Below are 22,082 nucleotides of genomic sequence, written 5' to 3'. Positions count from 1 at the left end.
AGAACTCAACAGGCATGGTTTGTATGTTTTCTAGTCAAAAGAAATTTCATGAAAACTTTCTTCTGGGCACTGTACCTCGCCATGTCCTCCAAAAAGCGAAATTAGGCCAAATGCCTTCAGCCCGGCCAACTGAGCGCGGGGGGCTCCACTCGGGGCCACCACGGCTGGTGCGCTTCCCGTGACAGCAGGCCCTGACAGCAGGGAAGGAGGTTGTGTAACGAACCACCACCGATCGAGACTCACAGAACCAGCAGGAGCAGATATAGCAGAAACATTGAAAACCGGAGTAGAATGTCGCGGCCCCAAGATGGAGACAGGAATCAGGAAGCAACTGTTTACATGGTTCGTCTACCACCGTCAATTCTAGACGAGCTTGCTGCTGATTGATTCATTGTGTCCTCAGGGAAATTTAGACGAAAGATGTACAGACGCGTTGGTTTGGGAACTGATGCTCCAGGCGGGTCCAGTGGGTGTGTGTCTTCGATCATCGACTGATGCCCGATCGTTTTCACCAACCGCTCGCCAAACCTCTCTTCCTCTCCTCTCCTCCCCATCAAACGCATAGTTAATGTCCATCTACCGAAGGACCGGGTCTCAATGTCCCACCAGGGATACGGTTTCTGCGAGTTTCTGACCGAGGATGATGCAGATTATGCCTGCAAGATCATGAACCAAATCAAGCTCTATGGCAAGCCGATCCGGGTCAACAAGGTCCTTCATCTTCCTCTTCTCTTCAACCCTCTTTGTCTCGTTTTCTGAATGCGTTTCTTTTGTTGTCGCAGGCCTCTTCGGATCGGAAACAGGTCGATATTGGCGCGAATCTTTTTATTGGTAATCTCGATCCGAACGTCGATGAACGAATGTTATATGATACCTTTAGTACATTTGGAACCCTAGTCCAGACGGCCAAAGTGAATCCGTTTTTCTCTTTGAGTGTACTTTGAACAATGGGCCAAGTCGCGAAATGAATAACTGAGGTTTTTTTTTAAAAAAAAAAATCAAATAAATTCCAGATCGCACGGAATCCGACGACCGGCCAGTCGAACGGGTACGGCTTTGTAGCCTACGAGTCATTCGAGGCAGCGGACACGGCGATCGAGTCGATGAACGGCCAGTTTCTGATGAACAAGGCTATCACCGTCCAGTATGCTTTCAAGAAGGACGGCAAGGGTGAGCGACACGGGACGCCCGCAGAACGACTACTTGCAGCCCAGGCACGGAAGAACAATGCTTTGCCGAGTGCCACCGGGGCTAACCTGCCGGCACCTCCACCTAGCGCACCCAATCCGATGGTCAGAATTTGTTTCGCTTCCCTTTAGGAAAACCCATCTTTTTTTTCTTGAGGTGGTATGCTTATCCAGCCGAAGTGTCCTTCTTAAACAGCGTTATAATGCCGCTAACGTGCAATCGACCCCATCGAGTCATCCGGGCAACAACCCATCATCCAACGGCGCACCCGGCCAGTATGCACCGCCCGGTGCCGGCGGACACCATCCGCACCAGCAGTACCACGGAGGTGGGGGGCAAGGTGGGGGACACCATAATCCAGCAATGAGCTACCATAAGCCACCGGGGCCAACCCACCATGGCGCATACCCAGGTCCACCCCCATCGACAGTCCCAATGGGCTACCGACCTGCACCACCAACCTCTTTCCAGCAACCCCCTTCGAGGAACTTCCCCCCTCCTCCCGCCGGTTTCGCGCCCAATAACAACGGCCACTCACCCTTCCCGCCCGCTCAAATTCCTCCTCCTCCCGCGAACTTCGCACCTCCTATTTCTAATGGAGCCCCTGCTCCGCATTCTTTCCCTCATCCTTCTTCTCAAACTCAACCATCTGTTGGAATTCCCCAAGCCAATCAGTCTATCCCTCCTCCTCCTCCCGGTTTTGCCCCTCGATAACCCTATTTTTTGTTTTCAATTCATCACGATGATTAGCAACAAGACGACAAAATAACGGTCAAATAACAGCATAGAATAGACTAAAGAGTGAACCTATTAAAAAGAGGATTCTGGGAAGTCTCATTCTTCCTGACTTGAGCCGTAACCACACTTCCGCTTGAGCAGTTACTACCTGCAAAACAAGCTTTTGAGGGCAGCCACATGGCCATTCCATGGAGTGGGTAAATATATTCATTCCCATCACGTAAGCACAAAACGAATTGATTGGCAAGTTGGCAAACGCCTCGGCACTGGGGAAGCAAAATGGAAACTTGGTTGAGGGATCCGCCCCACTCGGAACTTTGGACAAGATGGTCATAAATTATTCTTATCTTCACTTGCGCGAATTGAAATGTTCGTATCCTGCAGTCTCCTGCAGCTTTTTGGCGCCACCGCAGTTTACACAAGCATCTGATTCGACGACACCCACTTGGATGCTTTTGCAGATGGTGAGATGGATTCAAACAGAGCATGGGACCAGTGTGTAGAAGTCCGAGTGCCTAATTGGCGTCATACTCGACCAGCGTCCATCCACTCCCTTACCGCCATTGTTTGTCTTGCATCTCTACCCCCTCCCCCCCCCCCTCGAGTTCTCATCCTCGTTTTCACCATCATGCGTCTCACGCAGAACGCCGGCGGGCAAGACGAGCTAGTCATACCGCTTGCAGTCAAAGATGTGCATGGATCGGTCTGCTGAAGCGGCAGAACCTTACGGCAGCCTGGCAGGAGTTGGATGTTCGCTGAAAAGGCCGGATTGCTACCAACCGCTTCACCTGCAGCATGAAATACAATTTCCTCTCGGCGACATGGCCAAATGCCTACTGCACGCCGAACAGAATGGCTTCTCGTATAACGGTGCAGCGCAGGCCAATGCGGTTGGCGGTCTAAGTCTGCCCTTGAACGGTCAATGAACCTTATGACTATTTAACTATTTTGTGGTTTTATCGTATATCAGTTTCTCCCATTTGATACGTGGCAACAGTTTCAATTCATTCCCTTGTTCTTACAAACCCCTAAATCCAGTGAGGTGAAGCCACTGGAGACTCCTGCTCGGCCTCCCCAAAGATTCGAGGTCAGAAAAACGGGACGCCCGAAATTCGAATCCTCATCCGGAAACCCACAGTGATGTCTCTAGAGTAGACTCATGCCGTGGACACATCGACTCCGGAAGTTCAAAAAGAGGGTCCCGGGACGAACGTGCTGCTTGGGGTGCACTCTGGTGCACTTTCCAATCGACTGCTCATTTTGGGACGAACGTTAACTGGGAAGTATTGACACATTCCCTACAACAAACGTATAAATAAATAGGAGAGAACCTTAAAACAGCTCATTCTTCGGCATCCGCATGTACATAGATGTGAAGCGGTACATGGAATGTGAAGGAGGCGGTTGAAAAATATATAATCGTCATCGATGATCGACTAGTGAGTGTCATCCTGGTACGCAATGGATCTGTTATGAGGTGTGTTCACGTCGTCGAGTTCACTGTGGGTAGCATCCAACCTGCTGCCCCCGGCCAAGCACAGTAGATCAACCGACCAGCGGATCACCACGCTAACTGCTAGCTGAAGACACCTGAGAACCGGCGAGAAGTATCAATGCCCGTCCTGAGTGGAACAGAGCAGCCGGAAAGGTATAAAACCAAGGCCTTCCGGGGTGGTTTGGGAAGTCATCAGCTCACTCAGCCATCAGCATCGCATCCGAGAAGCACTCAGCCAACCTCTCCAGCTTTGCGACGTTACCAGCTGTTATCACCAAACACAAACGAAACGACATGCAGGCCCGAAAGACCTTGTTCGCTTTCATCTTAGTTGTCTCGGCGCTTGCTGGACTTGCGTCGGCCGCCCCAACCCCCGACAGTGACACTCCCAACAATCCAGATGTAAGCCCTCTTAACAGGCCAGGCGTCGCCGCCCATGTCTCCAGGTCCCCTATGCAAATCCGAAACTGACCAGAATTCCTAATTTTCAGTCTAAGCCCCATGCCGTGAATCAGCTCGCCTGCAACGACCAAGAAAAGCCACCTCCGAAAAAGCGAGGTGAAGAAGGGACTCCCGAGGTAAGCCCCCTTTCAAATGGCACCCTAGGCGTCGCCATCCATGTCCCCAAGTCCTTCATGCACATCCGAAACTGACCAGAATTCCTAATTTTCAGGCTAAGCCCCATGCCGTGAATCAGCTCGAGTGCGGAGATAAGCCACCTCCGAAAAAGCGAGGTGAAGAAGGGACTCCTGATGTAAGACCCCTTTTAAATGCCCCCCTAGTCGTCGCCGCCCATGTCTCCATCTCCCGCATGGACATCCAAGAGTAAGACTGACCAGATCTCCTCACTTTCAGGCTAAGCCCCATGCCGCGAATCAGCTCGCCTGCAACGACCAAGAAAAGCCACCTCCGAAAAAGCGAGGTGAAGAAGGGACTCCCGAGGTAAGCCCCCTTTCAAATGGCACCCTAGGCGTCGCCGTACATGTCTCCAGTTACCTCATGCAAATCCGAGACTGACCAAAATTTCTTATTTTCAGCCCAAGCCCCATGCCGTGAATCAGCTTGCCTGTGGCGGTGATGCCAAAACTGACAACGCCGCCGCTCCCACCACCAACACTTAGACCACTGTGATCCCTAGCAGGCTCCAAGAGAGCGTGCCTCAGATCCCACCCTCCAGTCTCAGAAACAGTCGCGTTCTTATGTACAGTTGTCCACGATGTACCCAAATCTTTCCTATTTATCTATTTATCTATTCCTCTCTTTATTTATCTATTCCTCTCTTTATTTATTTATGTTTCTCATGATTTGTCTGGGATGAAGAGCATGAAGAAGCTGTAAAATGGTTTCAGCACAAATGAGTTATCTAGTCATCGTTTAGATGATGTCTCTTGTTTCACTTGAGTTGCCCAAGGCCGCCCGACAGAAAGAACGGTGGTGCTTGAGGAAACCAGCCACGGGCACCGAACCGAACTTTACACGCCTTCCAACTTCAATCAACTGTCTCATGCATTCCTTGCCTAATCAAGCGGCAAATGTCCTCTTCTTTTGCTGTTTGAAATATTCATATGACTGAATTCTGATACCAATGATCTCTGCCAGATCAGTCTCTTCATTTTTACGCGGGGTGCATGGCTGCCCCATCTTTATCATTAGAAATTGAACAGTTTCCCTTCCTTGGTTCCACGTTTTTTTTCTTCTTACTTTTGCAGTTCAAGTCGAGAGTTTTGGTTCATGAAGAAACCGGGAGCTTATTTAGTCGGAGGTCTTTACTGTATCCAGAACCCAAATCAAAACGCACACACAAAAAAACCCAGTGCATGTAAAGCCTTTTCACTACAGCGTTTCCATGAACTCCGGTAGCTGCCATCATACAGGCACTCGTCAGGCCTGCACCTTCCTCGACTTCCTCGACGCGGCCAATCGAAGTCTGTATGCACCTTTTTATAGAAAGAGCGACGTAAGTTGAAAAAGATAAAAAACAACCAACAGTCAGGGACAGCCAATACACATATCCACGCAGTCATCATGTTGGCCTCTGAGTCTGACTCTGACTCAGAAGGTGTAAGTTTCGACGTCATATGTCTCTTGGTTTTTGCGGGGCCTCGCTCTGGTTTGTCCGAAAAATCATGGCCTCCATGGTTCGTGGCAGTGAATAAATAGCCGCAGGTATCTCTTGGCCTCAGGACAATCGGATATTTCTCGCTCACATCTCTTTCCAACACTGTTCGATCGTTTTTCTTGTAGCCTTATATAACTACCCGTGTTACTAGAGCCTACATTCGTTTTTGCGCCCATTACTACAACGAAGATGAAAAGCTTGATCATTACCATCAGCCTAGCTCTCATGATAGGTGGATCCGCCTGCCAATCGTCGCCCACTCTTAGTCCAACTGGCCAGCAGTCCACAAATGAGAACGGGGAACCTACACCCGTTCCGGCCATGAACGCTAACGGAGCCAACTCTACGATCGGCACTCAAGCCGCCGGCGTGAATGCGACCGCAGCGTTGAACGCCACCGCCGTGCCCTTGAACGGCACATCTGTCTCGGCATCCACCAATGGCACATCATCCACAGCCGGAAATAACTTCTTGCTCAACTCGACCGCCTCCTCCGTCTTCGTCATGGAACAAAACATCGACTGGAGCAGCTCCAACTTCAGCGTCTACGATAAGAACGGAACGGTTGCTTACCAGATCACAAACCATTACGCGGGCGTCAACCTGACCGCCAAAGAGTTCGTGGTTCAGGATGCCATTACTGGCCAGAAGAAATTGAAAATCGATGCCGTGAGTCATTTCCTGTGATCTAACAGTCGGTTTTTTTCACCCCCGAATGATCCCAATGTTTAACCTTCTTTTTTTGTGTTTGGATTTCTATATACAGCGTATCAAAGCATGCGGGTTTGGACAAACTTATGAGGCCGATGATGGCACCACCTTCACCTTGGACCCCCGCGCATTCCTCCCTGATCGATGGTACATCAAAAACGAAGATTCCGATTACACTTACAAGCGATCTGCCTTGAGCATGGAAGGCAAGATCCTAGAGAATGAGAGGGTTGTTGCGCTGATTACTAGTGAGTCCGCAATTGATTATCTCGTGGTGATCATTGATAGCAGATTGCTGAATTTATCGCGATTGGTATCATGATCACAGCCCGTGGCAATTTGACCTCAACATCGAGCTCGACCAAGCAGCTGACTGTGACCTCAGACGGAAGCATCCGTCCCGTAAGCTCTCCACTCAAAAACATGTCTTTATTAAGCTGACATTTGGAATGAATTGCCTTTCAGTGGGACTTGATTGCTTTGATGGCAGTCGTTAAAACCCGAATTGCTACCTGTGGCTATTAGATTAACCCCTTTTGAGTACCAGTCCATCTCAAGTTTCGAGGGAGAACCCCCCTATCCACTCATTTTTCTGTACTTATGCTCCTATCATTCCTGGTCCATGTTTATCACATTTATCAACAAAAAAAAGAAAAACTTGGAAAAGCCATGTGGCTTATAGCTTTGGGTTTTGTGTTGGGATGATTTTTATTTGATTATGATTATTTCTGTCGCTCTCACTCTTTTCGCAATAGAATATAGAACATGTATAGCTGTTATTAGTGCATCTTACCTTAGCTTGCTGAGGATGCTCCATCTCCGCCAAGCCTATAAAAGCTGTAACAGCCGAGTCCTTGGCAGCTCGGCGAAAGCTTGATGGACAAAAGAAACACTCAGATTGGTGTGAATAAACATACTTTGATCATGTCTGTTCCTGCAATTCCTTGGGAGGTTGTTTAATCAACTCCTTACAACGAGTGAGTCCGACTGGAACTTGAAGTTCGTGAGTTTCGGTCCTTCGAAGCTCGAAGCTCGGGGGGCTGAGAGTGGAGTGATGTCATGGGCTGGTTTGCTGTGCACCACCACCACCACCTCCGAGGATGGCCACCCTCGACAGCCTCCCAGTGGACATCATCCACCACATCCTCACCCATCTCGACCTGCGCTCGACCAGCCGGCTCTCCCGGGCATCCCGCTCGCTGCACAGACTCACCCGCTCGGACTCGCTCTGGAGGAGGATCGCCAAGACGCTGGTCGGCCCATGGACACACAGAGCCCGGCTCACCGCTGTCCAGAAGCCGCCGCCCGACTGGACAACCGACCCCAACTGCTTCCCCCTCTCCCAGTTCTCCCCGCCGAACCCCTCGCACCACGCTCAGGAGCTGCCGATCAACTCCTGGTACCAGTTCTGCACCCGCTTCCTGATCCCCCACTTCCACTTCCTGGGTCAGTCGATCTGCGCATTCTCGCCGTGGAACAAGAAAAAAGCAAGAATAACTTGCTGATAAATTGATATTCCTTTCACAGGCTGGCACGTTTCAAATATACTTCCCCATGGCCAGCTCATCCTGGTCACCTACGATACATCTTCTGGGCGATTGCGAGCAGAAGAGATCAAGTGTCGGAACCTCTACAGCACCCATCCGGACCCCTTCTTCATCCACCCATTCGGTCTGGGTCGGCCAGAGCCCAGCGCAAGCGCCCATCCCTCTGCTCAGCAGGCCCAAGCACCGGTCTGGCCATCATGGCTGCCCCTGAGCCAAATCCATCTGGACTCGAACCGGGTCCAGTACAGTCTTGCGCCAGGGGTGGAGTCGCCAGAGGCCAGTCGATACACCTTCGATATCTTTGCGCCCCTCTACGTCGCCTCGCCGCTCTTCTCGATCTTCCCCTTCGAGCCGCACTATCGACTGGCCTGTGTGCCGAGTTCGTACCAGCAGATCACCATCCAGAAGCCCTCGCTGATCGTCAAGCCGTGGAGCGCGCTGGTGCTTGAAGACGCGCCCACCCCGCTCTGCCACCCCACTCAAATCATCGCCCGGCGTGCCAACATCCTCTCCCGTGAGGTCCTGGCGCACGAACAGATGGACATGGTCAGTGACCCGGGCCCGGACGCCGCCGAGTTCCATTCGCTCACTCTGGCCTCATCGCCCGAGACCCCGGCCGGCCGAGTCGACACCGCCGCGCCGAACAACGACCCCCGGATCCGATACCAAGGCGGCGCTCGTCAGCAGCAGGCGGTACGTGCCTCGAACATCCTGCTTGGCGGGCGGACGTACACGACCAATGGCGCGGGTCTTCTGCGCCCCGTCGTCCACTTCCCGGTCTGGTCCATCGAATACTATCCGCTCATCGGCCCTCCCCCGCTCCATCCGTCCGGCGGTGGTCATGGGGGGCCCCATGGGCTCTGGGTCGGCTGCTACGGTAGCCATGGCACCGAGTTCGGCCACATCATAGTCGAGCCCGACTTGATCTCCTTCGTCAAACTCACCGGCGATCCCAACATCCCCGCCGGCCAGCTTAGCTGGAAGGTCCGCTCCGACCGGATCCAGTCAATCAACCCTATCCCGCTCACTCAAGCTATATCTATCGATCTGGGCACTAGTCAGGCCGATCCTGGCTGGCTCAAAGGTCTCGGTCAAGGTAGACTCCGCTTTCTTAACTTCTCTCTTTGAACGAGGAAATCTTACTGACGTATCTTCTCTGTTTTGTTGCTCAGTGGCTAATACTAACTACGAAGAGCCTGGATGGATCAATACCGAGGTCCAGTTCATCTCGAATCACCAACATACTCCGCACCCTGCTCATCTCTCTTCAGACCATCATCTATTAAGAGACGTCGAACAGATTCGCGTCAAGTGGATCGAGCTTGGCCGGGTCTCGACTTTCTTTAAAGTCGTCTTTCCTTAGTCTCTCTCTCCATTTCCTCTGTCCTCCCCCACTATAAATGTAACAATGCTTCGATTTTTTTCTTTTTCGTTTTGATTAGTTACACTCGCATTTTGTTCTGTTCAGCTTGTACATATAGAGATAGTATTTGGGCTATGGATATAAATACAACACTAAAAAGGGTTTTGAACAAGCAGATTCCCAAATCAGCACGTCACGCGTGCAGTGACAAACAAGAATGTCTCCAATAAGCAAAGGACACCGTTCGAGTGTGAAGCTATTGGACACATTCTAATGAGGAAAGTGATTTGTGAAAGATTGGAAGATCAAGACGGCTATTGGTTAGGATTGGACGGATTGAGACAAGTAAACTCAAGTGTGTTGGTCATTCTGAAAAACTGTCAGATTCGTTTGCAGTGTGCCCTCATCATACTCATTTTGGTTTTCTCTCTCAGGGCCCGCGGTTCCTCAGCCATTCAAGGAAAGAAGAAATGTCATCTGAAGGGAAGATAGATATGTATCTTATCATGTTCTAAATTAGAATTCATTCCAGACAAATCATGAGTACACTCTCGGATGCTGCTAGGGATTGCATTGGTCTTGGGGGTAGCCCATGTTGCCAGCGCAGGCAGGCTCCGCAGGCGAGTTGATTCACGCCATGGGGGTTTCCTGCACCAAGGTCCTTCTGGTCAGTCTCCGATTTGATTGAGACATTGGAGACATGAAAGGCAACACCAAGCAAAAAATGGGAGGGCTTACCTCAGAACCATCGTTTACACTTCGCTGTTTGAATGGTCCCCAGGGGTTACTCCAGCATGTGCCCGGATCACCACCACATACGTACCCCTGGAGTAGGACGCAAGAATCAGCGTACCGCCCGCTTCGCCTCCAAACCGCAGAGGAATCGGTCGGGGACCAAGAAAAAATGGCTTACCGGGTTGCTGGCGCCAACAGCAACTGGGGAAGAAGACGCGAGTCCGGCAAGCACCGAGAGGACCACAATGAAAGCAAACAGGGTTTTGCGGGCTGGAATGTCGACTTCGTTTATTTATTTAGTGATAACAGGTGGGAGCGTCGCAAAACTGGAAGGGCTGGCTGACGGTTTGGTAGATGTGATGGGCGGGGGGAAGCTGATGAACTGCCATAATGGCAGGGAAGGCCTGGCTTTAACTAGCTTTAACTTTTGCGGAAGGATGGCAGTCTGGGAAAAAAATCGAGGGCTCCTCCAAAAAGCTACATAGCCCACGTCATGTGCCCGAATGACACCGCATTGGAATAGGAAGCCCCAAATATCGGATGTGATTTGCACTGATTTGCAATCCTCAATTCATCTTGGCCCCGGCCGACTGCCATATCACGCAATAAGATATGTATTTGTCTGGTCGGGGGCGTCCGGCTAGCCGGCTGGACCGCTGGCTCAAGCTCCGCTTGGCCCACCGGGTACGTACCACTTGCCCCACGGAAAGTAGCGGGTGGGTCCGCAAGACGAGAGGTCGACATGTGGGCTATGGCCAGGAAAATAGGTTACATACCTTGGCCATGAGGCCATGACATCATGCCCCCTCCATGACTAATTTTTGGCGCCTGGGGTGGACATCGGCACCCAGTCCGCTGGACCTCACAACCGTCCAAGAGGACGGCCAACAGCGGCGAGGTCCAGCCCTCATGTTTGTGCTGCCCGTGTATTGTGTGCGCGTGTATATCAAACTCTCTTCATTTTTACAACTCAAACAGCTTCCTTGTTGTTAGTCGGCAGAGTTTCGTTCATCTGTGCGCGTATAGAGTCTTTTTCAACAGGCGAATTGTTTTACACATAGACCTTTTGAGTGTTGAATAAGACGGGTGTTGCACATTGGTTAAGAATGGATTAGACCTTTGATTGCGACAGGCAAGCTTGGGTTCAATAGTCCTCGGGGCCTTGCTTGGGCCTTCACGTACCCTCCAACTTTTAGTTGCACTCACAGTCGTCTTTTTCTCTCTCAGGAGGCCTTGGGTGACTCAGGACATCAGAAGGGGAAAACGAGATAACTTGCTCGTGTTGAGACCATTTTACACCTTTTTCATCCCGGACAAATCATGATAAACATATATAGGGAAAGAGATAAATAGGAAAGATTTCGGTACATCGTGGACAACTGTACATAAGAACATGACTGTTTCTGAGGCGATCCGAGGGACGCTCTCTTGGAGCCTGCTAGGGACCACAATGGTCTAAGTGTTGGTGGTGGGAGCGGCGGTGTTGTCAGTTTTGGCATCACCGCCACAGGCAAGCTGATTCACGGCATGGGGCTTAGGCTGAAAATAAGAAATTCTGGTCAGTCTCGGATTTGCATGAGGGACCTGGAGACATGTACGGCGACGCCTAGGGTGCCATTTAAAGGGGCTTACATCAGGAGTCCCTTCTTCACCTCGCTTTGTCGGAGGTGGCTTTTCTGGGTCGTTGCAGGCGAGCTGATTCGCGGCATGGGGCTTAGCCTGAAAGTGAGGAGATCTGGTCAGTCTCAGATTTGGATGAGGGACATGGGCGGGGCGACGCCTACATAGGGTGCCATTCAAAAGGGGGCTTACATCAGAAACGCCTTCTTCACGTCGCAATTTAGGTGGCTTATCTCCGCTATCCAGCTGATTCACGGCATGGGGCTTAGGCTGAAAATTAGGAATTCTGGTCAGTGTCGGATTTGCGTGAGGGACCTGGAGGCATGTACGGCGACGCCTAGGGTGCCATTTAAAGGGGTTTACCTCGGGAGTCCCTTCTTCACCTCGCTTTTTCGGAGGTGGCTTTTCTGGGTCGTTGCAGGCGAGCTGATTCACGGCATGGGGCTTAGGCTGAAAATTAGGAATTCTGGTCAGTGTCGGATTTGCGTGAGGGACCTGGAGGCATGTACGGCGACGCCTAGGGTGCCATTTAAAGGGGCTTACATCAGGAGTCCCTTCTTCACCTCGCTTTGTCGGAGGTGGCTTTTCTGGGTCGTTGCAGGCGAGCTGATTCACGGCATTGCCATGGGCCTGCAATAAAGAGTACTTCTGGTTAGTCTCGGATTCTTAACGACAGACATGGAAGCATGAACGGCAAGCCGCAACACCAAGAGAGGGCTTACTGAAGGGGGATTGCTGGAATTGTCGGGGGGGTTCGCAGGAGCTGGGGCGGCCGACGCAAGTCCAGCAAGCGCCGAGACAACTAAGACGAAAGCGAACAGGGTCTTTCGGGCCGGCATGTCGATTTCGTTTGTGTTTGGTGATAAGAGGTGGTAACGTCGCAAAGCTGGCGAGGTTGGCTGAGTGCTTGTCGGATGCGATGCTGATGGCTGAGTGAGCTGAGGAATCTCCAAAATTGCCAGGGGAGGCCTTGCTTATATACCTTTCCGACTGCTCCGCTCGACACACGAGGAAATGTGCCTCCTTCTCGCCGGCCCTCAGGTGTTCTCATCTTGGCCTTAGCGTGGTAATCCGCTGGTTGGTTGATCTACTGTTGATTTGGTTTGGAGACCTTACATAATTTGGATGCTACCCAGGTCCCACACCAATAACTCGACAACGAACATCACTAGCAGATCCATGGATTGGTGCAGTGATCACCGATGATATCATGGATCTATCGATCAGTAGAGATCAGTAAACACATCTATGTATTTCTCAAAACGTATCCTTCACATTCCACCGCTTCTCATCGAGTAACCTCAAGCGCTCTACATAGCATCGGTCTATGTGCGAGCTCATTGAAATGATGCAATCCACTCTGTCACAATGATAGCTCTTGATGTCATGTTTTTTTAGATTCTTTGCAAAATGTCCTTTCGTTTCAAGTTTCAACTTGCTTAGAATTGTCAAAGATGGAAGTCTCCAGGTGTAAAACCTCTATGAGACTTTCATCACAAGCGTCCGTAACCTAGGGTTATGAACAGGGAGACGTTTGTCCTTGATGTGGTTTGAAGTGATGATCATCATTTCACGACAAACACGCACAATCTAGATATGTCACCAAGCCCATTTCCCCTCCGGCAGCCCTCGATCTGAAGTGTTAAGATAAAAAAGAGAAGCCGTTCTCTTCGGCGCCCGGTGCTCATGCCACGTCGTTGAACTTGAAGGGAAGGTCACTTGGCTAATGGAGCCAATTATCCCCGCACCCCGGGGGCATCGGCAGGCCAAATGAGCGTGACGTCTGCCGCTTCATCTTGGAACAGGCTGGTGGACGCCGGCAGACGAGAGAGAAAGGAGAATCAAATTAGAACCACCGCAACGGGAAGCCCAAAACTGGCCACGAGGCCCATCAATTCTTTTTGCTGATAAATATAATAAACATGGAACAGGGAAGACAGGCGCATAAATATAGACGAATGAAAGAATAGAGGCGTCCTCCATCGAAGCTTGACACGGCCGGGTACTCAAAACGGGGTCACCTAATAGCCACAGGTAGCAATTCGGGTCTTAACGACCGCCATCAAAGCAATCAAGTCCCACTGAACGGCAAGTCATTCCAAATGTCAGCTTCGGAAGGACATACGAAGAATCGGATGGGTTTAGAGTGCAGAACTCACGGGACGAATGCTTCCGTCTGAGGTCACGGTCAGCTGCTTGGTCGAGCTTGATGTTGAGGTGGAATTCGCACGGGCTGTGAGAATACCCATCGCAATGGAAGGATGAGTTTGGTACCTCTGTCCACACAACCCATCAAACAATCGATTGCAGACTCACCGGTGATCTGCGCAACCATCCTCTCATTCTCCAGGATCTTGCCCTCCATGCTCAAGGCAGCCCGCTTGAAAGTGTAATCGGAGCTTTCGTTTTTGATGTACCATCTGTCAGAGAGGAATGCGCGCGGGTCCAGGGTGAAGGTGGTGCCGTCATCAGCCTCGTAAACTTGTCCGAACCCGCAAGCTTTAACACGCTGTATCCAAGCAAACAAAAGGTCAATCATTCTGGGGTGGGGGGAAAAAACTGACTGTGCAAGATGACGGCAAATGACTCACGGCATCGATTTTGAGTTTCTTCTCGCCAGTCATGGCATCTTGAACCACGAACTCTTTCGCAGTCAGGTTGACGCCGGCGTAATGGTTTGTGATCTGGTAAGCGACCGTGCCGTTTTTGTCGTAGATGCTGAAGTTAGAGTTGCTCCAGTTGATGTTCTGTTCCATGACGAAGACAGAGGCGGTCGAGTTGAGCAAGAAGCCATTCGCCGTTGTGGATGTACTGTTGGTGCTTCCGACGACAGCCGTGCCGTTCACCGCTGCGGTGGCATTCACGCCGGCTGCTGGGACGCCGACGGTCGGGGTGGTTGCTCCGCTAGGGCTCATGGCCGGGACGGGTGTAGGCGCCCCGTTCATGATTGCATCATTTGCGGACTGCTGGCCAGTAGGATCAAGAGTAGGCGACGATTGACCGGCGGATCTGCCGACGATGAGAGCTAGACTGATGGCAAGGATCAAGCTGTTCATCTTCGTTATAGAGAGTTGTAATTGGCGCCAAAACGAATGTAGGCTCTAGTAATACGGGGAATTATATGGGCTAGAAGAAGAACGATTGGCTGGTATTGGAAAGAGATGTGGGCGAGAGAATGGTCGGAGGTCAAGAGATCCCTGCGGCTATTTATTCAGTGAAATGGAGGCCATGACTGTCGGGACAAGCCAGAGCAAATCCCCGCAAAAACCAAGAGGCATATGAAGTTGAAACTTTCGTCTTTGGAGCCCGAGCCAAACCCAGAGGCCAACATGATCACTGCGTGTATCTGTGCCTGGCTGCTACGTGTTTATTGATCTTCTCTCGACCTACGTCGCTCTTTCTCTTATAAACACATACAGCTGGCTTCGATTAGCCGCGCCGAGGAGGGTGCAGGCATGAAGAGGGTCTGTATGATGACAGCTCCCAGAAACGCACTGCTGATTTGCGTGAGGGATTGTGATTACAGCCCCGAGGGAGCGCTTCAGGTCGAGGAAGTCGGCCGCTGGTTCTCCTCAGGAATAAGGGCTGTATGCCCCTATAGCGCAGGTGGGCGCCGAATACGAAACAAAGCGTTTGCGACATATTCCTTGGCCAGACACCTCAATACGTCCAATCAGCTTTACATCCTTTTTCGGGCCTCGGTCAATCGTGCCAAGAACCGTCTGTGACGATGTATGTCGAGGGATCTTGTCGAGTCTCGTTGCTGAACCTTGAAAGACCAGTACAAAGCTCGTTGCGAGTACGTAGATTCCCAGCAGGACCTCAGGAAACCACTGCACCGTTCCGTGTGGCCGGCAGATATCGCTGTATACAGCCACCAGGGCTGGTCGTTGCCCGGTCAAACAGCCAAGGCCTTTACGCGCTGGCCGCGAACGAGCCTCGAAGCTTGCCAGCCCACCCGGCTCCTTCCGTTCCGGCGGTGCGTGGACCAAATGTCTGGGCCTCGATCCTGCACTGTCCACGAATAAGCGCTTTTATGGCGGGTGTTCTCGGGCATAAAACCCTGTCGTCGGGCAATCCACACGGCAAAGGAAACAGGGATGAGATGTGGAATGTGTGGAGCCTTCGCTGATGCTGCAATATAAGAGCCCGGCAGACGCTCGCCACTTGCCAGCCTGCTCTCGGGCCAATGTGCCCATGTGCAGCCAGTCGCGGCAAGCACAGCATGCTCCGAGCACCGCCAAAAGCCTCCCGGCGCTAGTCTAAGCCTTTACCGATGTACAATACTCGGGCCAGGAACTCTTCCGCGAGCTAGCCAGACCGGAGAGGCTGCTGATAGTCGCGAGAACTGCGCGTGACGGGCCGGGACGCTGTGAAGCTTGGCATTCGATAGGGTCCAGTGCCGCTTATAACATTTCTCTCCCGCCGACCCGTTCTCCCGTTCTCCCGCAGACTCAGGAGCAGCTCCGCCGGCTGCCCCTGACTTAACTAAGCCTCCTGGGACTGGGGGTGCGGAGCACCCCGATGCGAAGCATCTCCCATTCCCAATGGGAGGCTTATGAGTTATCGGCTTTTTGTTGTGATGCCAACGGAAGATAACAGAAGATCAAGATTACATAAACTAAGTATAACATAATCATGTACTTAGTCTGTAACCTAGTTAGTAATATTCAGGGTAGTTCAACCGGTTAGGGCTAGAATCATGTATTTAGTCTAACTGATCTCGCGCTCCGGCTCCAGTCTCTTTCCTCACCGAGATTGGAGACCGGATCCGCGAGTGCCGATAGCTAACCCGCGACGGGACTATTTCGTCTAGGTTAGTATGCTCTTTCACTATCTTGATACTATGCAATGTACCGAGATTGGAGACCGGATCCGCGAGTGCTGATAGCTAACCCGCGACGGGACTATTTCGTCTAGCTCCCATTTGCCTGAGGCATCTAATAGGTTAAAAGCCGGCTTTACGTGCACTGCGTCAATTCCTTGGTACTCCCGATGGTCGCTTGATGAACTTTCTGGATAAACGAAAAGAAAGACTCAAGCAAATTGAAGAAGATCAGAAGAAGAAGAATAGAGAGAAGCACATCGATCAATGAAGATCTGATATTCTCAACTCACCCAACATTCCACCACAACCCACTCCAGAACCACAACCCTAACCCTCTTCCTCTAACTCCTACACCATCCCTCCGTCACCGTCTTCCAGTCAAGCAATGGAAGACAACCTGACCCCGGCCCAAGCGCGGCAAATCTTCGTCGACCTACGCAAAGAAATAGCAGTGCTTAGGAACCACCAACTCCACAACCAAATTGCACCCGCCCCTGTCATCCAACATCGTCAGCGTACTCGGCAGGAACTGATCATGGAGAATTTTGTCAAGAACCCCCTCCAGGTCCACTATCAGCTCAACCCCAAGAAGCCAGTTCTGCTTTACGAAGGAACGAACTTCCCCGCCTGGGAGGCCGCACTTGACCGAACCCTTCACCACATCCTTGTCCGGCAAGAGCCATTCACCGATAAACCGGCAAATTTCTACACCTTGACCATTGATGAAGGCTCCACAGTGTCAAGTCTCATTCGTAACACTGTGGCGGACGGCTTGGGCGACATATTGGACTCCTCAAAGCTATCGTCCCCAAAGGAAATCTTTGTTTTGTTACAGACCAAGTGCTCCAGGTCCGATTGACGTTGCAAGATTGAACTCCTGAACGAAGTCGTGGCACTCATTGTCAACAAGTCTCCGGCGACGGACATCACCTCATCTGTCTGGGCTAAGTTGAAATCCGAGCTTGCTCAACTTAAGTTAACATGGGATGAAGCTTTTGGGATCTTCTTGCAGTCGTATTTTGTTCCCCCAATCAACGTTGAGCCAATGACTTTTGAGTTCTCCATCAATCAACAACTCAACAACAAGGAAGCGCCAGCCTTTGAAGATGTCTCAACCATCATCCAGTTTGCTGCCAACCAACTGCAACACAAGACCATCGGCTCCGGCGTTGATGTTGTTGGCTCCCCCTGTTGATCCAATGGCGATGGACCTCGACTGCATCCAAGCTGTCCAATCACATCCCCGATACGTCGCCCCCCAACGCCAAACACAACAAGCGACCCGCAAACAGCCCAACTTGTCAATTGAGAAGGCTGCTCACTTCAAAGGGAAGGGTCAATCCAATACGCTTGTGAAGAAGCATGGGACTCACTGCATCTACTGCGGTGAAGATGGTCATTGGTACCCGGACTGTGCGGAATTCTGGCAAGATGTGGCGCTCAAACGCATCAATCCACCAGATGCTGACTACAAGATGAAGGGCTTGAAATACCGACCGCTACCTTGGCCTGAAAACTCTGGCAACCGTCTTTGACAGGTCAACATTCCAGAAGTGACCAATGGCGTTCTCCTTGATTCTGGCGCATCAGCACACGTAAGTGGCACCTCGTCTCTCTTCAAGGTCACCAAGAAGCTGACAAGGCCCCGCACTTTCTACCTTGCTGTGTCCGATTGCAATGTGACTGTCTGAAATCGGCAGAGTGACGATCCCGACTCCGACGGGTCCCCTGACAATTTAGGATGTGTATCACTGCCCAGGAGTAGACGGAATCATTCTTTCCACGGGACGGTTGTTATCAAGCGGATGGCACCTAATTTATGACGGCACCCAGGCTAGACTCTATGACCCTTGTAATAATGTTTATGATACAATTTTTCATAATTTCTGCTGGTCCCTCAAAACCAGTGCATTATTAAAATGTAAAAAAGTCTCCAAAGTTCCATCCTTCAATCCTTACACATGGCATCTTTGCCTCAGCCACGTCTCTGACCAAGCGGTTAAGAACTTTCTCAGGATTAATTACCCAGATAAGAAGATCACCTGGAGAGATTTCTTTTGCAAACAATGTGCAAAATCCAAAAGCATGGATAAGAAGGCTCTCGGGATGGAAACTCAGATTCCTCGTGATGATCCCCTCAACTTCTGCGTGTTGGACGTCATTGGCCCATTGAATCTGGACATCAACGGTTGTCAATATCTAGTCATGCTGCGTGATCACGCTAGCACTTACAACTTCTGTGCTCCAATGGTGAATCGCAGTGAAGTCCCGGCAAAGATTATTGTGTGGATTCAACACCTGAAGACAGCCATTGAGAAGGCTCCCTCCCACCTCCGGTGTGACAATGCTCTCAAATACACTAAAAGTCTCAAGGCGCAACTTGAATCTGTTGGGACAGTGCTGGCGCCCGTTACCCCATATTCTCCATCTCAGAACGGCGAGGCGGAGCGAGTTAACAGGACTCTGGGTGACATGGCGAGAACCATGCTTCATGCCAGCAGCCTGCCCAGCATCTGGTGGAGTTTTGCGTATTCAACAGCGGCGTATATTCACAACCGGCTCCCTAACACCCGAACAGGAGATAAGTCCCCTCTTGAACTTCTGTACAAAACCAAACCGCTCCCGGAAACTCTTTACCCGTTTGGTGCCCGCGCTATTATCCACATCCCTAAGTAGAAGCATCGGAAGCTTGATGAAAGAGCGCGCGAGGGACAACTGCTCGGTTATCCAGTGTCAGGTGCTGGATGGCTGTTCTGGGTACCTAGCAAAAACAGAATGGTCCACTCGGCAGCCGTAAAATTCCCTGATTTCCAACGCCTGCCAGTCAAGAAAGCCAAAGCAACCCCTGCTCCGGACCTGATTGCTCAGCCAGACCAGGTGAATGAATCTCAAGTAGACCTCATTCTCAAGCAGATCATGTTAAAGCTTGGAGAAGAGAAAACTTCAGAACAAGCTGAAGAAGAAAGACGTCAAATGGGCTTAATATTGACAGATGAAGAGCACAACCTTCCAAAGACAATCAAGCAGGCTTTGTCTGGTCCTGATTCCCATCTATGGTGCGCAGCTGCGGAATACAAAATGCTGAAGTTCGATCAACTTGAGGTCTGGGTCCCGACTGTCGCGCCGAAAGGTTCCAAGGCCCTTGGAGCCAGGTGGGTGTTTTCAATCAAAAGAAAGCCGGACGGGACTGTCGACAAATACCGTGCTTGGTACGTTGCCAAGGGTTTTGGACAGCAGATGGGTCTTGACTACAACAAGACGTATGCTCCAACCGCGTCACTTAACACTCTGCGACTTCTGATCTCAATCAGCATTTCTCACAACCTCCCAACGGCAACCTTTGACGTGAGCTCGGCGTATTTGTACTCTCCAATTGAGGAGGAGGTGTATATCCAACCTCCGGTTGAGATCACTCCCTCACTCAAGGGGAGAGTCATGCGCCTTAAAAAAGCTCTTTACGGGACGAAGCAGGCGGCCCGCTGCTGGTGGAAGTTCTTCCACAAGACGGTTCAAGACCTGGGATTTGATGCAAGCGAGATTGAGCCCTCTTTATATCTCTTTCGCCGTAATGGACACTTCATCATCATCTGGCTCCACGTCGACGATGGATTTGCTCTCTCGTCAGATAGGTCCTTACTCAATGAACTACGCCAAGGAATGGAAGCTCAGCTGGAAATCAAATGGTCGGACAGTGTGCAACGCCTTGTGGGCATCGATTTCAAGTGGGATGGTCCAAGATTGAAGCTGAACCAATCCATAATGGCGAAGCAAATAGTTGAAACTTATCACAGATCTTTCTACAAACATGATTACCCGCTCCCGGAAGCTGATCTGGAGTCATACTCAGGAGACCCTATTGACCAAACTGAATTCAGATCAGTGATTGGCTCTTTAATGTACCTAGCTTGCGGAACTCGACCGGACATTTCATACGCAGTTAACCTTCTAGCTAGATTTTGTGCGGCACCCTCGTCCTCTCACTGGTTGGTGCTAGATTGGTTGATTGGTTACTTGGCAAAAACAACGGAAAAGGCACTTGTATACAAGGCAAGGCAAGGGGGATAGGCGCTTTGGACGGATGCAAATTGGGGCGGAGAGCAGGAAAGGTTGACAACGGGGTACTTGTTGACACACAACGGAAACAGCATCGCGTGGGGGTCAAAAAGGCAAACTGTGGTGGCAATGTCAACATGTGCGGCGGAATACCTAGCTTTATCGGAAGGGGCACAACAATTGGCACATCTACTCAATATTTTCGAAGAACTGGGATCTCAACCACGACTGATAATGCATTGTGACAATGAAGCAGCGGTCACCAGGGGAGATATGGTCCCACTCCCCAGGGAGTGCCTTACTGTAACTTTTTCCCATAACTGTGCTGGAGACCTTTGGTAAAGAAAAATTGAATAGGTATGAACAAGACTGGAAGTCAGCTTGAAATCAGTTGGAAATCATCCTGAAATAAACCATAACTTGCCAAGGAATAATCCAGAACTCATCTAGAATTCATCCAGAACTCATCCAAAATATAGGCCTTTCTTGGCTCTATGACCAGTGTGTCCTTTTTGTGGGGATGTGAAAGGCGCAGTATGTCATATTGTCCCCCTCATGTACTCGCGTACATCAGGGGGAAAATTGGTGTCTCAACACAAAGTTTCTACTTTTCATGTGGCTGTGAAAGGCCCATCCTGTGATATTCCCACCTCGATGTATGCGTGTACATTAGGGTGACTATTAGCAAAGTGCAAAAAAGTTCACTTGCATGTGCACATGTGGATTTTGAAAAGCAAAAAAAAAAAAAATTCACACAATTATTTTTGTGAAGAGGCCAGGATATGTGGCCAAACTGGGGTGGCACTGCAATCCAGCCTTGACTTACCTCAGACTTTCACCCCAATACAATAGTTTATCACCATTTTTTTTAGCCAAATTCAAATTAATTACAGCATTTCCAAGAAAATGGGTTTCACTAATTTTACTGCAACATTACCACATTCCGAAATTCTAAACCCAATAATACCAAGTTGACTTTTACTTTAATTTTGTACATGAGGGCATATAATGTGAATTACAAGAAACTCATTTTTTTTACAGGAATTACATTCAAGAATTGCAATTTTGCTTTCCTATCCTTTGACATCATCAAACAGGAGCAATTGATGAGTTGGACTTGGGTGAAATATCATTTCATCATATTTTTTCCTCTAGTTGTACCTAGAAAACAAAAGAATTCTACACAACATTGTGTTGACTCCCAAATCAATTCTGACTGACTTTTGACTCACTTCTGCATCCACTTCAATTCATTTAGGGATGAGTTACTGATGCACATCAGGCTCCCATCTGACCAAAACTCACATCAAATTCAGCTCTGGCACTCCCTGGGGAGTGGGAACATATCTCCCCTGGTGGGTACTCATTGCAACGGACAACACCTCGAAGAAAAAGACCAAATATCTGCGGTGTGCATTTTATTTTGTTAATGATTTGATAAGAGAAAACAAAATTGATGTCAAGTGGACAAGTACGCGAAATCAACTAGCAGATGTCTTAACCAAACGGCTTGGACCAACAAAAATGCTAGGAGCGCTGGATCAACTTGGCGTCAACGGGTAGTTTTTGTAATCTTGGGGGGGGGGTGTTGTGATGCCAACAGAAGATAACAGAAGATCAAGATTAAATAAACTAAGTATAAAATAATCATGTACTTAGTCTGTAACCTAGTTAGTGATATTCAG

At 50.2% G+C, this 22,082-nt stretch overlaps 6 protein-coding genes across 6 annotated transcripts; 4 read left to right on the top strand and 2 right to left on the bottom strand.

Moving 5' to 3' along the window:
* Positions 1-597: 597 nt before the first annotated feature.
* Positions 598-1,902, top strand: PtA15_7A303 (uncharacterized protein; the record flags this gene model as incomplete). The annotated part of the gene is made up of 4 exons (XM_053170897.1): positions 598-711; positions 783-911; positions 1,014-1,292; positions 1,384-1,902. 4 exons carry the CDS (start codon positions 598-600, stop codon positions 1,900-1,902), a joined length of 1,041 nt encoding a protein of 346 aa, XP_053022132.1.
* Positions 1,903-3,715: 1,813 nt separating this feature from the next.
* On the top strand, positions 3,716-4,542 carry PtA15_7A302 (uncharacterized protein; the record flags this gene model as incomplete). Its single annotated transcript, XM_053170896.1, has 3 exons — positions 3,716-3,823; positions 3,913-3,999; positions 4,459-4,542. The coding sequence occupies 3 exons, from the start codon at positions 3,716-3,718 to the stop codon at positions 4,540-4,542; spliced, it is 279 nt and encodes a 92-aa protein (XP_053022131.1).
* A 1,187-nt stretch (positions 4,543-5,729) lies between these two features.
* On the top strand, positions 5,730-6,776 carry PtA15_7A301 (uncharacterized protein; the record flags this gene model as incomplete). Its single annotated transcript, XM_053170895.1, has 4 exons — positions 5,730-6,209; positions 6,307-6,499; positions 6,580-6,653; positions 6,717-6,776. The coding sequence occupies 4 exons, from the start codon at positions 5,730-5,732 to the stop codon at positions 6,774-6,776; spliced, it is 807 nt and encodes a 268-aa protein (XP_053022130.1).
* A 575-nt stretch (positions 6,777-7,351) lies between these two features.
* On the top strand, positions 7,352-9,161 carry PtA15_7A300 (uncharacterized protein; the record flags this gene model as incomplete). The annotated part of the gene is made up of 3 exons (XM_053170894.1): positions 7,352-7,697; positions 7,779-8,894; positions 8,971-9,161. 3 exons carry the CDS (start codon positions 7,352-7,354, stop codon positions 9,159-9,161), a joined length of 1,653 nt encoding a protein of 550 aa, XP_053022129.1.
* Positions 9,162-11,351: 2,190 nt separating this feature from the next.
* Positions 11,352-12,355, bottom strand: PtA15_7A299 (uncharacterized protein; the record flags this gene model as incomplete). The annotated part of the gene is made up of 6 exons (XM_053170891.1): positions 11,352-11,435; positions 11,529-11,615; positions 11,709-11,786; positions 11,880-11,966; positions 12,060-12,146; positions 12,239-12,355. 6 exons carry the CDS (start codon positions 12,353-12,355, stop codon positions 11,352-11,354), a joined length of 540 nt encoding a protein of 179 aa, XP_053022128.1.
* A 1,182-nt stretch (positions 12,356-13,537) lies between these two features.
* Positions 13,538-14,572, bottom strand: PtA15_7A298 (uncharacterized protein; the record flags this gene model as incomplete). Its single annotated transcript, XM_053170890.1, has 4 exons — positions 13,538-13,597; positions 13,676-13,749; positions 13,833-14,025; positions 14,108-14,572. 4 exons carry the CDS (start codon positions 14,570-14,572, stop codon positions 13,538-13,540), a joined length of 792 nt encoding a protein of 263 aa, XP_053022127.1.
* Positions 14,573-22,082: the final 7,510 nt, after the last annotated feature.

The sequence above is a fragment of the Puccinia triticina genome, chromosome 7A (genome assembly GCF_026914185.1).
Source record: "Puccinia triticina chromosome 7A, complete sequence".
Taxonomy (NCBI): Eukaryota; Fungi; Basidiomycota; class Pucciniomycetes; order Pucciniales; family Pucciniaceae; genus Puccinia; species Puccinia triticina.
This window is presented reverse-complemented; position numbering and strand designations above follow the sequence as displayed.